The sequence below is a fragment of the Bombina bombina genome, chromosome 7, assembly GCF_027579735.1.
Source record: "Bombina bombina isolate aBomBom1 chromosome 7, aBomBom1.pri, whole genome shotgun sequence".
NCBI lineage: Eukaryota > Metazoa > Chordata > Amphibia > Anura > Bombinatoridae > Bombina > Bombina bombina.
In genome coordinates this window covers 474,272,078-474,289,693 of record NC_069505.1, presented here as the reverse complement: position 1 = coordinate 474,289,693, position 17,616 = coordinate 474,272,078, and the positions used below count along the sequence as shown (strand labels likewise).

Sequence of the window (17,616 nt, the reverse complement as noted above, 5' to 3'; positions counted from 1 at the left end):
TCTGAGCTTACACGCTCCGCTCTAATAAAGCTTCCCCAACACACAACTAAAAGCAACAATCAACATTAATTATACATACATTCCGTATCTTTTAGAAAATGGGTAGTAAAACTAAAAACATTGTGGCTATCATATTGCAGTAAGGAAAAAGTACCAACAATAGGCCCTTTTAGTGTCTATACAGATAAATTAGGATCAGAGGATGCCGATGAGTTAAATCAGCTGTCTGAGAGGGGTAGCTGCAGTCTACCCCTCTCCTATTTTTGGAAAGTGGCCGTCACCTTGTGACTGAAAGATGTTCCCCTCCAGGGCAGTTAAACATCCTCTCCCTCCAAGCCTATAAGTTAGTATAGACCAGCGGTGGGCAAGCTTGACATTGAATTTTTTGGATGTCTCCAAAGGTTGGTGTAAGACCGTCTCTGTGTAAAATATGTTCATCATTTCTTTGTGCTGGTAGAGAAGATCGGAACATGCTGCATTATGATGTTTAGAGGCAATTTCTCCCCCAGTAAGCGCCGACCTAGTGGCTACCTTTGTCTGCGAGTTTCCGTCAGGCTCCCTAGGTAACGCCACGCTTCTGTGTGTCAGGTATGTTAGCTGCAGCTCTTCTTGTAATTTATCGAGTCTCCGTGCGTGAGAGACTTCTGGTACTGAGTGACGGTCGCCGGTGGCCGGGTTCTCAGCAGTATAGCAAGCTCCTTTGATATGCTCGCGGTCTGAGACCGGCATCAAACTCGTCTGCGTCTGAATATGTTCATTACAGCACTGAAGGCCTAGTTGTCTTGTAGCGATACTGTGAGGCTCTACATCTGATGTTGTGTGAATCATAGAGTTGGCGCCATGTTGTTTATTGGATTCACTGAAACTGTCCCTTTGAGCGCCCGATATGCTGTTTGTGTAAATTTTGCCTATTAAATAGTCATATGGCGCTTTATGAAGTAGCTTTTCAAAGAGTCTCTCCAGCCTCTCAAAAGAAGGTGTTAGATGGTATTGAAGATCCGGTTCTCCTATGCCGGACATAGTAAAGGGATAAGTATTGAAGCACAATCACTCCTCTTACATAAATGTATTTCCCAATGTCTTGTCGGTGAATTACCTTATATGCGAGGTATGATTAGGTATTGAAGAGATTCGGTAAGTCAGCCCAGTCTGACAGCACCGATAACCCGGCTCTTCCCGGGGGGGAGGTGGTTACCAACTATTAGGCCACCGCCTTTGGCCGTTCTCCGATCTGAATGTCCAATGTCATTAACACAGCAAAATTATTAATTTAGGTCCCCAAGTATCAGAACTATAGGGCTTTCTGTTTTTATGGTCTTGTTGTCACTGTGAGAGCTTAATAATCGGCGGATTACCAAAGATTCTTTTGGAATTTTCAGAAAATGCGTCCGATCTGGAACGCTGCACGGACACGCCCCTTAAATTTAGTTCTTAAAGTTCTTCAAGGGGTTCCGTTTGAACCTTTGCATTCCATAGATATTAAACTTTTATCTTGGAAAGTTCTGTTTCTAGTAGCTATCTCCTCGGCTCGAAGAGTTAAGGGGTTATCTGCTTTACAGTGTGATTCCCCTTATCTGATTTTCCATGCAGATAAGGTAGTTTTGCATACCAAACCTGGGTTTCTTCCTAAGGTGGTATCTAATAAAAATATCAATCAGGAGATTGTTGTTCCTTCATTATGTCCTAATCCTTCCTCAAAGAAGGAACGTCTTTTACACAATCTTGATGTGGTTTGTGCTTTAAAGTTTTATTTACAAGCTATGAAGGATTTTCGTCAAACATCTGCTTAGTTGGTTGTCTACTCTGGACAGAGGAGAGGCCAAAAGGCTTCGGCAACTTCTCTCTCTTTTTGGCTGAGAAGCATAATCCGCTTAGCTTATGAGACTGCTGGCCAGCAGCCTCCTGAAAGAATTACAGCTCATTCCACTAGGGCGGTGGCTTCCACATGGGCTTTTAAAAATGAGGCCTCTGTTGAACAGATTTGTAAGGCGGCGACTTGGTCTTCGCTTCACACTTTTTCTAAATTCTACAAATTCGATACTTTTGCTTCTTCGGAGGCTATTTTTGGGAGAAAGGTCTTACAGGCTGTGGTGCTTTCCGTTTAAGTTCCTGCCTTGTCCCTCCCTTCATCCGTGTCCTAAAGCTTTGGTATTGGTATCCCACAAGTAATGGATGAACCCGTGAACTGGATACACCTTTACAAGAGAAAACAAAATTTATGCTTACCTGATAAATTTATTTCTCTTGTGGTGTATCCAGTCCACGGCCCGCCCTGTCATTTTAAGGCAGGTGTTTTTTATTTTTAACCTACAGTCACCACTGCACCCTATAGTTTCTCCTTTTTTCTTGCTTGTCTTCGGTCGAATGACTGGGGGTGGCAGTTAGGGGAGGAGCTATATAGACAGCTCTGCTGTGGGTGTCCTCTTGCAACTTCCTGTTGGGAAGGAGAATATCCCACTAGTAATGGATGAACCCGTGGACTGGATACACCACAAGAGAAATACATTTATTAGGTAAGCATAAATTTTGTTTTTGTTAGAGGATTTTCACCAGTTTGCACACATGCTCTCAAAAAAGATTCACTGCGCTTGAGGTTTAGGAAATAATTTCCAATGTTGTTGTATATCATGTATATTATAGAAAAATGACCAAAAAAAGCTAACTTTTTGCATTTTATATTATGACATTTTACCATTTTTGGTTATTAATGCAAACTTGTTTCTAAATATGCTCCACCTGTTGAAAAACAAAAACTGCTTATCATTTGTATGGTTAATTCAGCCCCCTCCCCCACATTGTAACTGTTGTTTAAATGTAAAGATATGCAAATAGTTACACTTTTAGCACAGGACTGACAAATTGCTCAGAAATAAAAGTGTTAAACATCTGTAATTAGCAACATAAACATTATATATTGTTTGAGTAGTTTATGTATTGCTTTATTTTTGATAATCACTTCCTGTTAGATTAATCACTTTGTGACCGAGTCAAGTGTCATCTGAAGTTTGATCTGCTTACGATACTCAGATATAAATGCTGAACATCCAAAAATCACAGTTTCCTCCTATTATGATGCACTGAATCTGAGACCTCTCTCTATTTCTCTTTCTCTCTCTCTCTCTCTCTCTCTCTCTCTCTCTCTCTCTCTCTCTCTCTCTCTCTCTCTCTCTCTCTCTCTCTCTCTGTTTAGGCCCATGTTACTATGAAGATCACGTACAATACACAACACTGAATATCTGACAAATTCATTTGCTGAACAAGACAATGTCTGACAGGAACCAAACCTCAGAGCTTCCTGATGCACACGGAGGTAAGCAGGACGTCACATGTCACCTGGTTTTGTAATCAGAAGGGGAGAACATTTATAGTAATGAACCAGAAACCTCAGAGATCTGATCGTCTTAAAGAGATCTAATGGCTGGTAGTTTGCTGGTGATATTGAAATGTTTCATTGTTTAAAAACCTGCTTTAGCCTTGTTTATAACAAGCTTGAAACCAAGTGCTCATAGCCAGTGTCAGTGTAGCTGTGTGTATTGTATGTGCCTGTAGCTGTGTGTAGTTTCTGCACTGTATGTGCCTGTAGCTGTGTGTAGTGTGTGTGCCTGTAGCTGTGTGTAGTGTGTGTGCCTGTAGCTGTGTGTAGTGTGTGTGCCTGTAGCTGTGTAGTGTGTGCCTGTAGCTGTGTGTAGTGTGTGTGCCTGTAGCTGTGTGTAGTGTGTGTGCCTGTAGCTGTGTGTAGTGTGTGTGCCTGTAGCTGTGTGTAGTGTGTGTGCCTGTAGCTGTGTGTAGTGTGTGTGCCTGTATGTGCCTGTACCTGTGTGCACTGTATGTGCCTGTACCTGTGTGCACTGTATGTGCCTGTACCTGTGTGCACTGTATGTGCCTGTACCTGTGTGCACTGTATGTGCCTGTACCTGTGTGCACTGTATGTGCCTGTAGCTGTGTGTAGTGTATGTGCCTGTAGCTGTGTGTAGTGTATGTGCCTGTAGCTGTGTGTAGTGTATGTGCCTGTAGCTGTGTGTAGTGTATGTGCCTGTAGCTGTGTGTAGTGTATGCGCCTGTAGCTGTGTGTAGTGTATGCACTGTATGTGCCTGTAGCTGTGTGTATTGTAGCTGTGTGTAGTGTGTGCACTGTATGTGCCTGTAGCTGTGTGTAGTGTGTGCACTGTATGTGCCTGTAGCTGTGTGTCCCTGCTTACTGGGCACTGGTTGGTAGGTAAGCTCTGTGCACAGTGCACATAGTGCATGACTTGGCAAACCCAGTAACCAAGGTTCCACTGGCTGCTAGAATCTTACTCCTGGCTCCTAACTTTTCTTTTTGGGGTATTCTCCATATATCTATATGCAAACACCACTGTTTGACTCGTAAAAGTATGTCTGGCTTCTAAGTAATCTTACTGGCTCCTAAATTTGAAATCGATTTGTTGCCCGCTGACATAGTGTACCTACCAATCATGATGCCAATATCAACTTTATTGAATGGCTATAGCAGGTTGTATATAATTTATTCTTGTTTTATCCTTTGCATTACACAATGTTTCTAGTGTGCTGAGATTGTGCAGCTAATATGTCCCTTTATTTAACTTATTATTTGCTGGTTTATAGGCACAGAGCTGGTAAGTTACAGAAGGGGAGCAGCGCTAAGAGAAGCAATAGGGTATCTACTATGATATATAAATTAATAGATGGGTGATACCTGATAGCTAGTGAGTGTGGACTTCAAATGTGGGTATTTGTCATATCAAATAGTGAATACAATGAATTTAACAATTATAGTATGCCAAGATATATAAATGATATATATAAAACAATTGAGTGTGGGTAAGAGAATGAGTATATTCTTAACAATACTGTATCACAATAAAATATTACAATAAAACAATAATAAGGATCCTCTACACATAGAATATGAAACTATTGCAATAGTCTATGATGGACCAAGTGGTATAAGATATCTAAAAAATATGAAAAAAAAATATATAAAAACAATGGGGAGAGATGAAATGTATGCCAGCAAAATATGGAACAAGGAAAAAGTGTCCAAGTGCTATTTGTCCATTTTAGTTTCAGTGTTAAAAATAAATAGATTTTCCAATGGTTGTGCACATACATAGGAGGTGTCCTTTAAGTGATGGGAGTGTTATTCCAAATGGGATCAAATGGTGATATAAAGTACCTTAACACCACTGGGTGAATAGTGTTGAAGTATCCTGTGTGTCAGCCAATATAGCTGCGTGATCACACAGGCATCGGTTCCTGGATCTTGTGATGAGTCTCTAAATGGCTTCGTTGGAAGCCTGTTTACAAAGTATTGCTGAATATTTCTTCTTCTTTACTTGGTTCCTTGAGATGTAGCCGTTACCGGCGTCTGTTCAGTCAGCTCAGTGAGCTGTTGAAGCTTGCCCGGGAAATTAAAAAAAGTGTGAGCCAATCAGGGTACGTCTACCGGTTTCAGCTGCAAAGTACCTTGATCAAGAGTACCTTGATAAAGGTAGCTGAAACCGGTAGATGTACCCTGATTGGCTCACACTTTTTTGAATCTTCAACAGCTCACTGAGCTGACCGAACAGACGCCGGTAACGGCTACATCTCAAGGAACCAAGTAAAGAAGAATAAATATTTAGCAATACTCTGTAAACAGACTTCCAACTGAGCCATTTAGTGACTGCACTCTCATATTTAGAGACTCATCACTAGATTCAGGAACCGATGCCTGTGTGATCACACAGCTACACACAGGATACTTCAGCACTATTCACCCAGCGGTGTTAAGGTACTTTATATCACCATTTGATCCCATTTGGAATAACACTCCCGTCACTTAAAGGACACCTTCCTATGTATGTGCACAACCATTAGAAAATCTATTTATTTTTTATCACGGACTCTGTTCCTTATATTTTTGGAAACTAAAATGGACAAATAGCACTTGGACACTTTTTTTTTTCTCTTGTTCCATATTTTGCTGGCATACATTTCATCTCTCCCCATTGTTTAGATATATTTTTTTAGATATATTTTTTAGATATCTTATATATTTTATACCACTTGGTCCATCATAGACTTTTGCAATAGTTTTCATATTTTATGTGTAGAGGATCCGGATCCTTATTGTTTTATTGTGATACAGTATTGTTAAGAATAAACTCATTCTCTTACCCACACTCAATTGTTTTATATATCATTTATATATCTTTGCATACTATAATTGTTTAATTCATTGTATTCACTATTTGATTTAACAAATGCCCACATTTGAAGTCCACACTCACTAGCTATCAGGTATCACCCAGCTATTAATTTATATATCATAGTAGATACCCTTATTGGTTCTCTTAGCGCTGCTCCCCTACTTTGCTTTATGTTTCTCCATTAAACCTTAGGGTGATTAGTTGTTTTTTTTGGGAGTCCTAGCAATATTAGGGATAAAGTTCGAGGCAGTATTCATTTTCCCCCAGAATTATATTCTCCCCTTTACTGTCTTCACCTATAGCTATTAAAGTTAAAGGGACAGTCTAGTCAAAATTAAACTTTCATAATTCAGGTAGGATATGACATTTTAAACAACTTTCCAATTTACTTTTTATCATCAATTTTGCCTTGTTCTCTTGGTATTCTTAGTTGAAAGCTAAACCTAGGAGGTTCATATGCTAATTTCTTAGCCCTGGAAGGCCGCATCTTATCTGAATGCATTTTTACATTTTTCACAACTAGAGGGCGTTAGTTCATGTGTGCCATATAGATAACATTGGGCTCATGCCCGTGGAGTTACTTAGCTAGAAGTCAGCACTGATTGTCTAAAATGCAAGTCTGTGAAAAGCACTGAAATAAAGGGGGCAGTCTGCAGAGGCTTAGATACAAGGTAATTACATAAGTAAAAAGTGTCACTACCTGCTGCCATTACAGGGTGTCTAGAGGAAAACCCGGGCACTGGGCTATTAAATGTGAAGGAAGAGGATAAGACATATGGCATGAATTGTCATTGCACTGAAATACATTCGTCGCTCCCTGCCGGTGAGTAGTAATACATGAGTCTGCAGGGTCTGTGCACACAGTTACTTACTGCTCTCTCATGTAGTTTACCGTCTGGTTTATATATGCTGGGGCTGTGCACACAGTTACTTACTGCTCTCATGTAGTTTACTGTCTGGTTTATAAGTGCTGGGGCTGTGCACACAGTTACTTACTGCTCTCATGTAGTTTACTGTCTGGTTTATAAGTGCTGGGGCTGTGCACACAGTTACTTACTGCTCTCATGTAGTTTACTGTCTGGTTTATAAGTGCTGGGGCTGTGCACACAGTTACTTACTGCTCTCATGTAGTTTACTGTCTGGTTTATAAGCACTGGGGCTGTGCACACAGTTACTTACTGCTCTCTCATGTAGTTTACTGTCTGGTTTATAAGTGCTGGGGCTGTGCGCACAGTTACTTACTGCTCTCTCATGTAGTTTACTGTCTGGTTTATAAGTGCTGGGGCTGTGCACACAGTTACTTACTGCTCTCTCATGCAGTTTACTGTCTGGTTTATAAGTGCTGGGGCTGTGCACACAGTTACTTACTGCTCTCTCATGCAGTTTACTGTCTGGTTTATAAGTGCTGGGGCTGTGCACACAGTTACTTACTGCTCTCTCATGCAGTTTACTGTCTGGTTTATAAGTGATGGGGCTGTGCGCACAGTTACTGACTGCTCTCTCATGTAGTTTACTGTCTGGTTTATAAGCACTGGGGCTGTGCACACAGTTACTTACTACTCTCTCATGTAGTTTACTGTCTGGTTTATAAGTGCTGGGGCTGTGCGCACAGTTACTTACTGCTCTCTCATGTAGTTTACTGTCTGGTTTATAAGTGCTGGGGCTGTGCGCACAGTTACTTACTGCTCTCTCATGTAGTTTACTGTCTGGTTTATAAGTGCTGGGGCTGTGCACACAGTTACTTACTGCTCTCTCATGTAGTTTACTGTCTGGTTTATAAGTGCTGGGGCTGTGCGCACAGTTACTTACTGCTCTCTCATGTAGTTTACTGTCTGGTTTATAAGTGCTGGGGCTGTGCACACAGTTACTTACTGCTCTCTCATGTAGTTTACTGTCTTGTTTATAAGTGCTGGGGCTGTGCACACAGTTACTTACTGCTCTCTCATGTAGTTTACTGTCTGGTTTATAAGTGCTGGGGCTGTGCACACATTTACTGCTCTCATGTAGTTTACTGTCTGGTTTATAAGTGCTGGGGCTGTGCACACAGTTACTTACTGCTCTCATGTAGTTTACTGTCTGGTTTGTAAGTGCTGGGGCTGTGCACACAGTTACTTACTGCTCTCTCATGTAGTTTACTGTCTGGTTTATAAGTGCTGGGGCTGTGCACACAGTTACTTACTGCTCTCTCCTGTAGTTTACTGTCTGGTTTATAAGTGCTGGGGCTGTGCACACAGTTACTTACTGCTCTCTCATGTAGTTTACTGTCTGGTTTATAAGTGCTGGGGCTGTGCACACAGTTACTTACTGCTCTCTCATGTAGTTTACTGTCTGGTTTATAAGTGCTGGGGCTGTGCACACAGTTACTACTGCTCTCTCATGTAGTTTACTGTCTGGTTTATAAGTGCTGGGGCTGTGCACACAGTTACTTACTGCTCTCTCATGTAGTTTACTGTCTGGTTTATAAGTGCTGGGGCTGTGCACACAGTTACTTACTGCTCTCTCATGTAGTTTACTGTCTGGTTTATAAGTGCTGGGGCTGTGCACACAGTTACCTACTGCTCTCTCATGTAGTTTACTGTCTGGTTTATAAGTGCTGGGGCTGTGCACACAGTTACTGCTCTCTCATGTAGTTTACTGTCTGGTTTATAAGTGCTGGGGCTGTGCACACAGTTACTGCTCTCTCATGTAGTTTACTGTCTGGTTTATAAGTGCTGGGGCTGTGCACACAGTTACTTTACTGCTCTCATGTAGTTTACTGTCTGGTTTATAAGTGCTGGGGCTGTGCATACAGTTACTTACTGCTCTCATGTAGTTTACTGTCTGGTTTATAAGTGCTGGGGCTGTGCACACAGTTACTTACTGCTCTCTCATGTAGTTTACTGTCTGGTTTATAAGTGCTGGGGCTGTGCACACAGTTACTTACTGCTCTCTCATGTAGTTTACTGTCTGGTTTATAAGTGCTGGAGCTGTGCACACAGTTACTTGCTGCTCTCATGTTGTTTACTGTCTGGTTTATAAGTGCTGGGCTATTAAATGTGAAGGAAGAGGATAAGACATATGACATGAATTGTCATTGCACTGAAATACATTCGTCGCTCCCTGCCGGTGAGTAGTAATACATGAGTCTGCAGGGTCTGTGCACACAGTTACTGCTCTCTCATGTAGTTTACCGTCTGGTTTATAAGTGCTGGGGCTGTGCACACACTTACTGCTCTCTCATGTAGTTTACTGTCTGGTTTATAAGTGCTGGGGCTGTGCACACACTTACTGCTCTCTCATGTAGTTTACCGTCTGGTTTATAAGTGCTGGGGCTGTGCACACACTTACTGCTCTCTCATGTAGTTTACTGACTGGTTTATAAGTGCTGGGGCTGTGCACACAGTTACTTACTGCTCTCTCATGTAGTTTACTGTCTGGTTTATAAGTGCTGGGGCTGTGCACACAGTTACTGCTCTCTCATGTAGTTTACTGTCTGGTTTATAAGTGCTGGGGCTGTGCACACAGTTACTTACTGCTCTCTCATGTAGTTTACTGTCTGGTTTATAAGTGCTGGGGCTGTGCACACAGTTACTGCTCTCTCATGTAGTTTACTGTCTGGTTTAGAAGTGCTGGGGCTGTGCACACAGTTACTTACTGCTCTCTCATGTAGTTTACTGTCTGGTTTATAAGTGCTGGGGCTGTGCACACAGTTACTGCTCTCTCATGTAGTTTACTGTCTGGTTTATAAGTGCTGGGGCTGTGCACACAGTTACTGCTCTCTCATGTAGTTTACTGTCTGGTTTAGAAGTGCTGGGGCTGTGCACACAGTTACTTACTGCTCTCTCATGCAGTTTACTGTCTGGTTTATAAGTGCTGGGGCTGTGCACACAGTTACTTACTGCTCTCATGTAGTTTACTGTCTGGTTTATAAGCACTGGGGCTGTGCACACAGTTACTTACTACTCTCTCATGTAGTTTACTGTCTGGTTTATAAGTGCTGGGGCTGTGCGCACAGTTACTTACTGCTCTCTCATGTAGTTTACTGTCTGGTTTATAAGTGCTGGGGCTGTGCACACAATTACTTACTGCTCTCTCATGTAGTTTACTGTCTGGTTTATAAGTGCTGGGGCTGTGCACACAGTTACTTACTGCTCTCATGTAGTTTACTGTCTGGTTTATAAGCACTGGGGCTGTGCACACAGTTACTTACTACTCTCTCATGTAGTTTACTGTCTGGTTTATAAGTGCTGGGGCTGTGCACACAGTTACTGCTCTCTCATGTAGTTTACTGTCTGGTTTATAAGTGCTGGGGCTGTGCACACAATTACTTACTGCTCTCTCATGTAGTTTACTGTCTGGTTTATAAGTGCTGGGGCTGTGCACACAGTTACTGCTCTCTCATGTAGTTTACTGTCTGGTTTATAAGTGCTGGGGCTGTGCACACAGTTACTTACTGCTCTCTCATGTAGTTTACTGTCTGGTTTCTAAGTGCTGTGGCTGTGCTCACAGTTACTTACTGCTCTCTCATGTAGTTTACGGTCTGGTTTATAAGTGCTGGGGCTGTGCATACAGTTACTTACTGCTCTCTCATGTAGTTTACTGTCTGGTTTATAAGTGCTGGGGCTGTGCTCACAGTTACTTACTGCTCTCTCATGTAGTTTACGGTCTGGTTTATAAGTGCTGGGACTGTGGACACAGTTACTTACTGCTCTCATGTAGTTTACTGTCTGGTTTATAAGTGCTGGGGCTGTGCATACAGTTACTTACTGCTCTCATGTAGTTTACTGTCTGGTTTATAAGTGCTGGGGCTGTGCACACAGTTACTTACTGCTCTCTCATGTAGTTTACTGTCTGGTTTATAAGTGCTGGGGCTGTGCACACAGTTACTTACTGCTCTCATGTAGTTTACTGTCTGGTTTATAAGTGCTGGGTCTGTGCACACAGTTACTTACTGCTCTCTCATGTAGTTTACTGTCTGGTTTATAAGTGCTGGGGCTGTGCACACAGTTACCTACTGCTCTCTCATGTAGTTTACTGTCTGGTTTATAAGTGCTGGGGTTGTGCACACAGTTACTTACTGCTCTCTCTTGTAGTTTACTGTCTGGTTTATAAGCGCAAGTAACGAAATGAGTTTAACCCTTTTTTTTCTCATGTTGTATTTTTATATAAATGAGCACAACATAGAAAAGGAAGCATTAAGGTGTAAAAAGGTATAAGAAGAGAGGAACAGTACCACAGTGTGTATTTAGTAATTTTGTCTGTCTGGAAAATACACAAACTATACTAGATCATGTGATATAAACACTAGATCATGTGATATAAACACTAGATCATGTGATATAAAAACTGAATCTGCTTTATTTTTACAGACGAAGATAACACTGATATAGTTAAAGTTGAAATAACAGAAGATTTGTGTGTGAGGCATCAGCCGGGAGCACCAGATGTGGAAACCAGTGACGGTATCAGCACAGGTAAGTGTGCACGTGTGTTGTATCTAAAGGATACGGGTTAGAGGTGACTGCACGTATGTTGTGTCTGAGGGGCACAGGTTACATGTGAGTCTGCACGTATGTTGTGTCTGAGCGGTACGGCTTACAGTTAAGTGTTCATGTATGAGGGTGCTTGTTAAAGGTGTGTGTGCACGTAGGTTGAATCTGGGGGATACAGGTTACAGGTGTGTATTCATGTATGTTGTGTCTAAGGGTTACAGGTGAGTGTGCACGTATATTGTGTGTTTGAGGTACGTGTGTTACAGGTGAGTGTGTACGAATATTGTGTGTGTGAGGTACGTGGGTTACAGATGAGCGTGCACATATATTGTTTGTGTGGTACATGAGTTACAGATGAGTGTGCACATACATTGTGTGTGAGGTACATAGGTTACAGGTGAGTGTGTACGAATATTGTGTGTGAGGTACGTGAGTTACTGGTGAGTGTGCACATACAGGGAGTGCAGAATTATTAGGCAAATGAGTATTTTGACCACATCATCCTCTTTATGCATGTTGTCTTACTCCAAGCTGTATAGGCTCGAAAGCCTACTACCAATTAAGCATATTAGGTGATGTGCATCTCTGTAATGAGAAGGGGTGTGGTCTAATGACATCAACACCCTATATCAGGTGTGCATAATTATTAGGCAACTTCCTTTCCTTTGGCAAAATGGGTCAAAAGAAGGACTTGACAGGCTCAGAAAAGTCAAAAATAGTGAGATATCTTGCAGAGGGATGCAGCACTCTTAAAATGGCAAAGCTTCTGAAGCGTGATCATCGAACAATCAAGTGTTTCATTCAAAATAGTCAACAGGGTCGCAAGAAGCGTGTGGAAGAACCAAGGCGCAAAATAACTGCCCATGAACTGAGAAAAGTCAAGCGTGCAGCTGCCAAGATGCCACTTGCCACCAGTTTGGCCATATTTCAGAGCTGCAACATCACTGGAGTGCCCAAAAGCACAAGGTGTGCAATACTCAGAGACATGGCCAAGGTAAGAAAGGCTGAAAGACGACCACCACTGAACAAGACACACAAGCTGAAACGTCAAGACTGGGCCAAGAAATATCTCAAGACTGATTTTTCTAAGGTTTTATGGACTGATGAAATGAGAGTGAGTCTTGATGGGCCAGATGGATGGGCCCGTGGCTGGATTGGTAAAGGGCAGAGAGCTCCAGTCCGACTCAGACGCCAGCAAGGTGGAGGTGGAGTACTGGTTTGGGCTGGTATCATCAAAGATGAGCTTGTGGGGCCTTTTCGGGTTGAGGATGGAGTCAAGCTCAACTCCCAGTCCTACTGCCAGTTTCTGGAAGACACCTTCTTCAAGCAGTGGTACAGGAAGAAGTCTGCATCCTTCAAGAAAAACATGATTTTCATGCAGGACAATGCTCCATCACACGCGTCCAAGTACTCCACAGCGTGGCTGGCAAGAAAGGGTATAAAAGAAGAAAATCTAATGACATGGCCTCCTTGTTCACCTGATCTGAACCCCATTGAGAACCTGTGGTCCATCATCAAATGTGAGATTTACAAGGAGGGAAAACAGTACACCTCTCTGAACAGTGTCTGGGAGGCTGTGGTTGCTGCTGCACGCAATGTTGATGGTGAACAGATCAAAACACTGACAGAATCCATGGATGGCAGGCTTTTGAGTGTCCTTGCAAAGAAAGGTGGCTATATTGGTCACTGATTTGTTTTTGTTTTGTTTTTGAATGTCAGAAATGTATATTTGTGAATGTTGAGATGTTATATTGGTTTCACTGGTAAAAATAAATAATTGAAATGGGTATATATTTGTTTTTTGTTAAGTTGCCTAATAATTATGCACAGTAATAGTCACCTGCACACACTGAAAACTACTTCCAAAACTATTCAGCTTTGATATTAATTAGTTTTTTGGGTTCATTGAGAACATGGTTGTTGTTCAATAATAAAATTAATCCTCAAAAATAAAACTTGCCTAATAATTCTGCACTCCCTGTATATTGTGTGTGAGGTAAGTGGGTTACAGGTGAGTGTGCACATATATTGTGTGTGAGGTAAGTGGGTTACAGGTGAGTGTGCACATATATTGTGTGTGAGGTACGTGGGTTACAGGTGAGTGTGCACATATATTGTGTGTGAGGTACGTGGGTTACAAGTGAGTTTGCACATATATTATGTGTGAGGTACCTGGATTACAGATGAGTGTGCACATATATTACATGTGAGGTTCGTGGGTTACAGGTGAGTGTGCACACATATTGTGTGTGATGTACGTGGGTTACAGGTGAGTGTGCACATATATTGTGTGGGAGGTACGTCTGTTACAGGTGAGTGTGCACATATATTGTGTGTGAGGTACGTGGGTTACAGGTAAGTGTGCACATATATTGTGTGGGAGGTACGTGGGTACAGGTGAGTGCAGATATATTGTGTGTGAGGTACGTGGGTTACAGGTGAGCATGCACATATATTGTGTGTGAGGTACTTGGGTTACAGGTGAGTGTGCACATATATTATGTGTGAGATACGTGGGTTACAGGCGAGTGTGCACATATATTGTGTGTGAGGTACGTGGGTTACAGGTTAGTGTGCACATATATTGTTTGTGTGGTACGTGGGTTACAGGTGTGTGTGCACATATATTGTGTGTGTGGTACGTGGATTACAGGTGAGTGTGCACACATATTGTGTGTGAGGTACGTGGGTTACAGGTGAGTGTGCACATATATTGTGTGTGGTACATGGGTTACAGGTGAGTGTGCACATATATTGTGTGTGGTACATGGGTTACAGGTGAGTGTGCACATATATTGTGTGTGAGGTACGTGGGTTACAGGTGAGCGTTCACATATATTGTGTGTGAGGTACGTGGGTACAGGCGAGTGCAGATATATTGTGTGTGAGGTACGTGGGTTACAGATGAGCGTGCACATATATTGTGTGTAAGGTATGTGGGTTACAGGTGAGTGTGCACATATATTGTGTGTGAGGTACGTGGGTTACAGGTGAGTGTGCACATATATTGGGTGTACAGTGCATGGGTTACAGGTGAGTGTGCACATATATTACGTGTACAGTATGTGGGTTACAGGTAAATGTGCACATATATTGTGTGTAAGGTATGTAGGATACAGGTGAGTGTGCACATATATTGTGTGGGAGGTACGTGAGTTACAGGTGAGTGTGCACATATATTGTGTGTGAGGTAGGTGGGTTACAGGTGAGTGTGCAAATATATTGTGTGTGAGGTACGTGGGTTACAGGTGAGTGTGCACAGTGTCTTCTTCCAGGCGGGTCCATCATCTTCATCCACAGCGAAGGCGGCGCGAAGCGGAGGTCCGGAGCGGTCTTCCCAGATGTGGCGATCCTTGGCGGCGGCAGCGGCGGTCCTTGGCGACAAGGAGGCTCCTCTTCATCCGATGTCTGTGGTATACTGAATATTGAATACAAGGTACCGCAATCAATTTTGAAAAGTTCAGCCAATAGGAGTAGAGCTACTAAAATCCTATTGGCTGTTCAAATCAGCTAATAAGATTTTAGTAGCTCTCATTCTATTGGCTGATTTTGAAAATTTCAGCCAATAGGAATTCAAGGTACCCCAATAAATATGGGGTACCTTGAATTCTTTCTTCAGTGTGCAGCCGACGATCGCATGAAGAGGAACGTCCACGCCTCCGCCGAGGAGCGCCTCCGCCGTCGATGACTGCCACCAAGGATCACCACTTCTGGGAAGACGGCTCCGGACTTCCGCTCCGCGCCGCCTTCGCTGTGGATGAAGATGATGGACCCACCTGCAAGAAGACCTTTTCCGGCGGACTTCTGAAACCATGAGTACCTATTTGGGGCTTTATTGTTAGTTTTTTAGTTTTTTTGTGGGGGGGTTATTTTTTTTAGATTAGTTTTTTTTTTTGGGCAAATCTCAAAAGAGCTGAATGCCCTTTTAAGGGCAGTGAAAAAGAACTGAATGCCCTTTTAAGGGCAATGCCCAAACAAATTCCCTTTTTAGGGCAATCAGTAGATTAGGTTTATTAGTGTTATATTTTTTTTATTTTGGGGGGGTTTGGTGGGGTTTTACTGTTAGGGGGGACTTTGTTTATTTTTAATGTAAAAGAGCTGTTTAACTTAGGGCAATGCCCTACAAAAAGTACTTTTAAGGGCTATTGGTAGTTTAGCATTAGATTAGGGGGTGTTTTTATTTTGGGGGGATTTTTTATTTTCATAGGGATTAGGTTTAATTTTTTTTATTTTGGATAATGTGTTTAATATTTTTTGTAATGTTAGCCTTTTTTATTTTCTGTAATTCGATTTAATCTAATGTAATTTTGTTTTGTATTTTTTTGTAATGTAGTTTATTTTTAATTTAGGGGGGGTAGGGGGCTTAGTCATTAAATTAGTTTTTGCATTGTGGGGGTTGGCGGTGTAGGAGTTAATAGGAAAATTAGGTTTAATGCTTTGGGGGGTTGGCGGTTTAGGGGTTAATAGATGTATTGGGTAGTTTGCGATGTTGGGGTTTGCGGATTTAGGTGTTAATTTTATTAGGCAGTTGTTGTTTTTTCTTAATACATCGTACGGGCAGTTTGCCCACAATAAGTATGAAAAAAACCCACCTAACTGCCCGCACATTTTTTTTTTTGTAATGCTCAGTTTACCTTCGCTGCATCCAGGTGGATTCCGAAAATGGTAGGGTGGTGAAAAAACCCACCTCGTGCTGCCAACATTTCTTTGAGGATGCGTGCGCAACTGCCGATGGCGACGGACATTACAAACGCAATTATAGTATAGATAAGGAGAGAGAGATTGATGCATTCCAGCACTACAACTTACATATATACGTGTATTCTCACTGTACAGGCCGTATGGATGTGACACCATCAGATGACTCAGCGGTTGAGCATGGATTAGAACCGAATGTGTATGATCAGGTGAAGACTGAGGAGGATGAAGTTCCTATAAATACGGCTACAGGTGATAAGCGCTTATTAAGTAAAGGGGAGATTATCTGATGTGACATGTTGTTGCATGTAAATAAGTTATATTTATCAGATGGTTACCCACAGACACAGTGAGACTCAGGTTTATATCATTATGTGTCATGTAAATAAGTTATATTTATCAGATGGTTACACAGCAGATAGAGGTTAGTGTGTAGCTCAGGTTTATATGATTATTTATATTACTGATATTTTTGTTTAGAATTTGCCTGTCATGGATGCCCCATTCCTATACATTTAGGGTTATATTACAAATAGAGCGCATACAATATCGCAGGATGTGTTATCCCTAGTACAGAGCACAATCTGGTATGACAAGTGGATGGTAAAAAGGTTTACCAGAGAATCTTAACGTGGCCAACTTTTTTTTTTTTAGCTTTACAGAATATTAAGTGTCAAAAAGTAACATTTAAAGGGATACTAAACCCAAGTTTTGTCTTTAATGATTCAGATAGAGCAGCAAATGTAAGCAACTTTCTAATTTACTCCTATTATAATTTTTTCTTCATTCTTTTGCTATCTTTATTTGAAAAAGCAGGAATCTAAGCTTAGTAGCCGCCCATTTTTGGTTCAGAACCTGGGTAGCGCTACATTTAGACACCAATCATCAAGCGTAGGTGTATCCCAGCGCCCACTAAACCTTGTATGCCCGGAGCGGTGGTACCTAGCTACCACCTAAGAGAATCAAGTGTAAATAGTGTATCCAGGCGCCAACAATGGAGGCTAAGGTTAAAAGTATTTATTAATATCCGTGACAAATTCTTATAGTCTCTAATGATAATTAAAAATGGTAACAATAGTTTAGGACAATAAAATCTAGCAGAAAAGCATGGATCCAAGCTAAAATTACGCTAAAATGACATAAAAACAATAAACCTGGACTGTTACAGGGTTGGTTATAAAAATTTATAACAATGGTATATTGTGCAGAGTTGGTGCAATGGTGTGTGTGAGAGCGACCGCTCCACACTGTGAATA

The 17,616-nt window shown here is 41.8% G+C and overlaps 1 protein-coding gene across 1 annotated transcript in view; it reads left to right on the top strand.

The window, feature by feature from the left end:
• LOC128636447 (zinc finger protein 484-like) overlaps positions 1-17,616 on the top strand; it is a 130,104-nt gene that overhangs the window by 34,350 nt on the left and 78,138 nt on the right. Inside the window, exons 2-4 of the mRNA XM_053689461.1 lie at positions 3,191-3,310; positions 6,907-7,014; positions 11,540-11,644. Coding sequence (XP_053545436.1) covers positions 3,265-3,310; positions 6,907-7,014; positions 11,540-11,644 — 259 coding nt within the window. The 5' untranslated portion in view covers positions 3,191-3,264. The remainder of the gene's footprint in view (positions 1-3,190; positions 3,311-6,906; positions 7,015-11,539; positions 11,645-17,616) is intronic.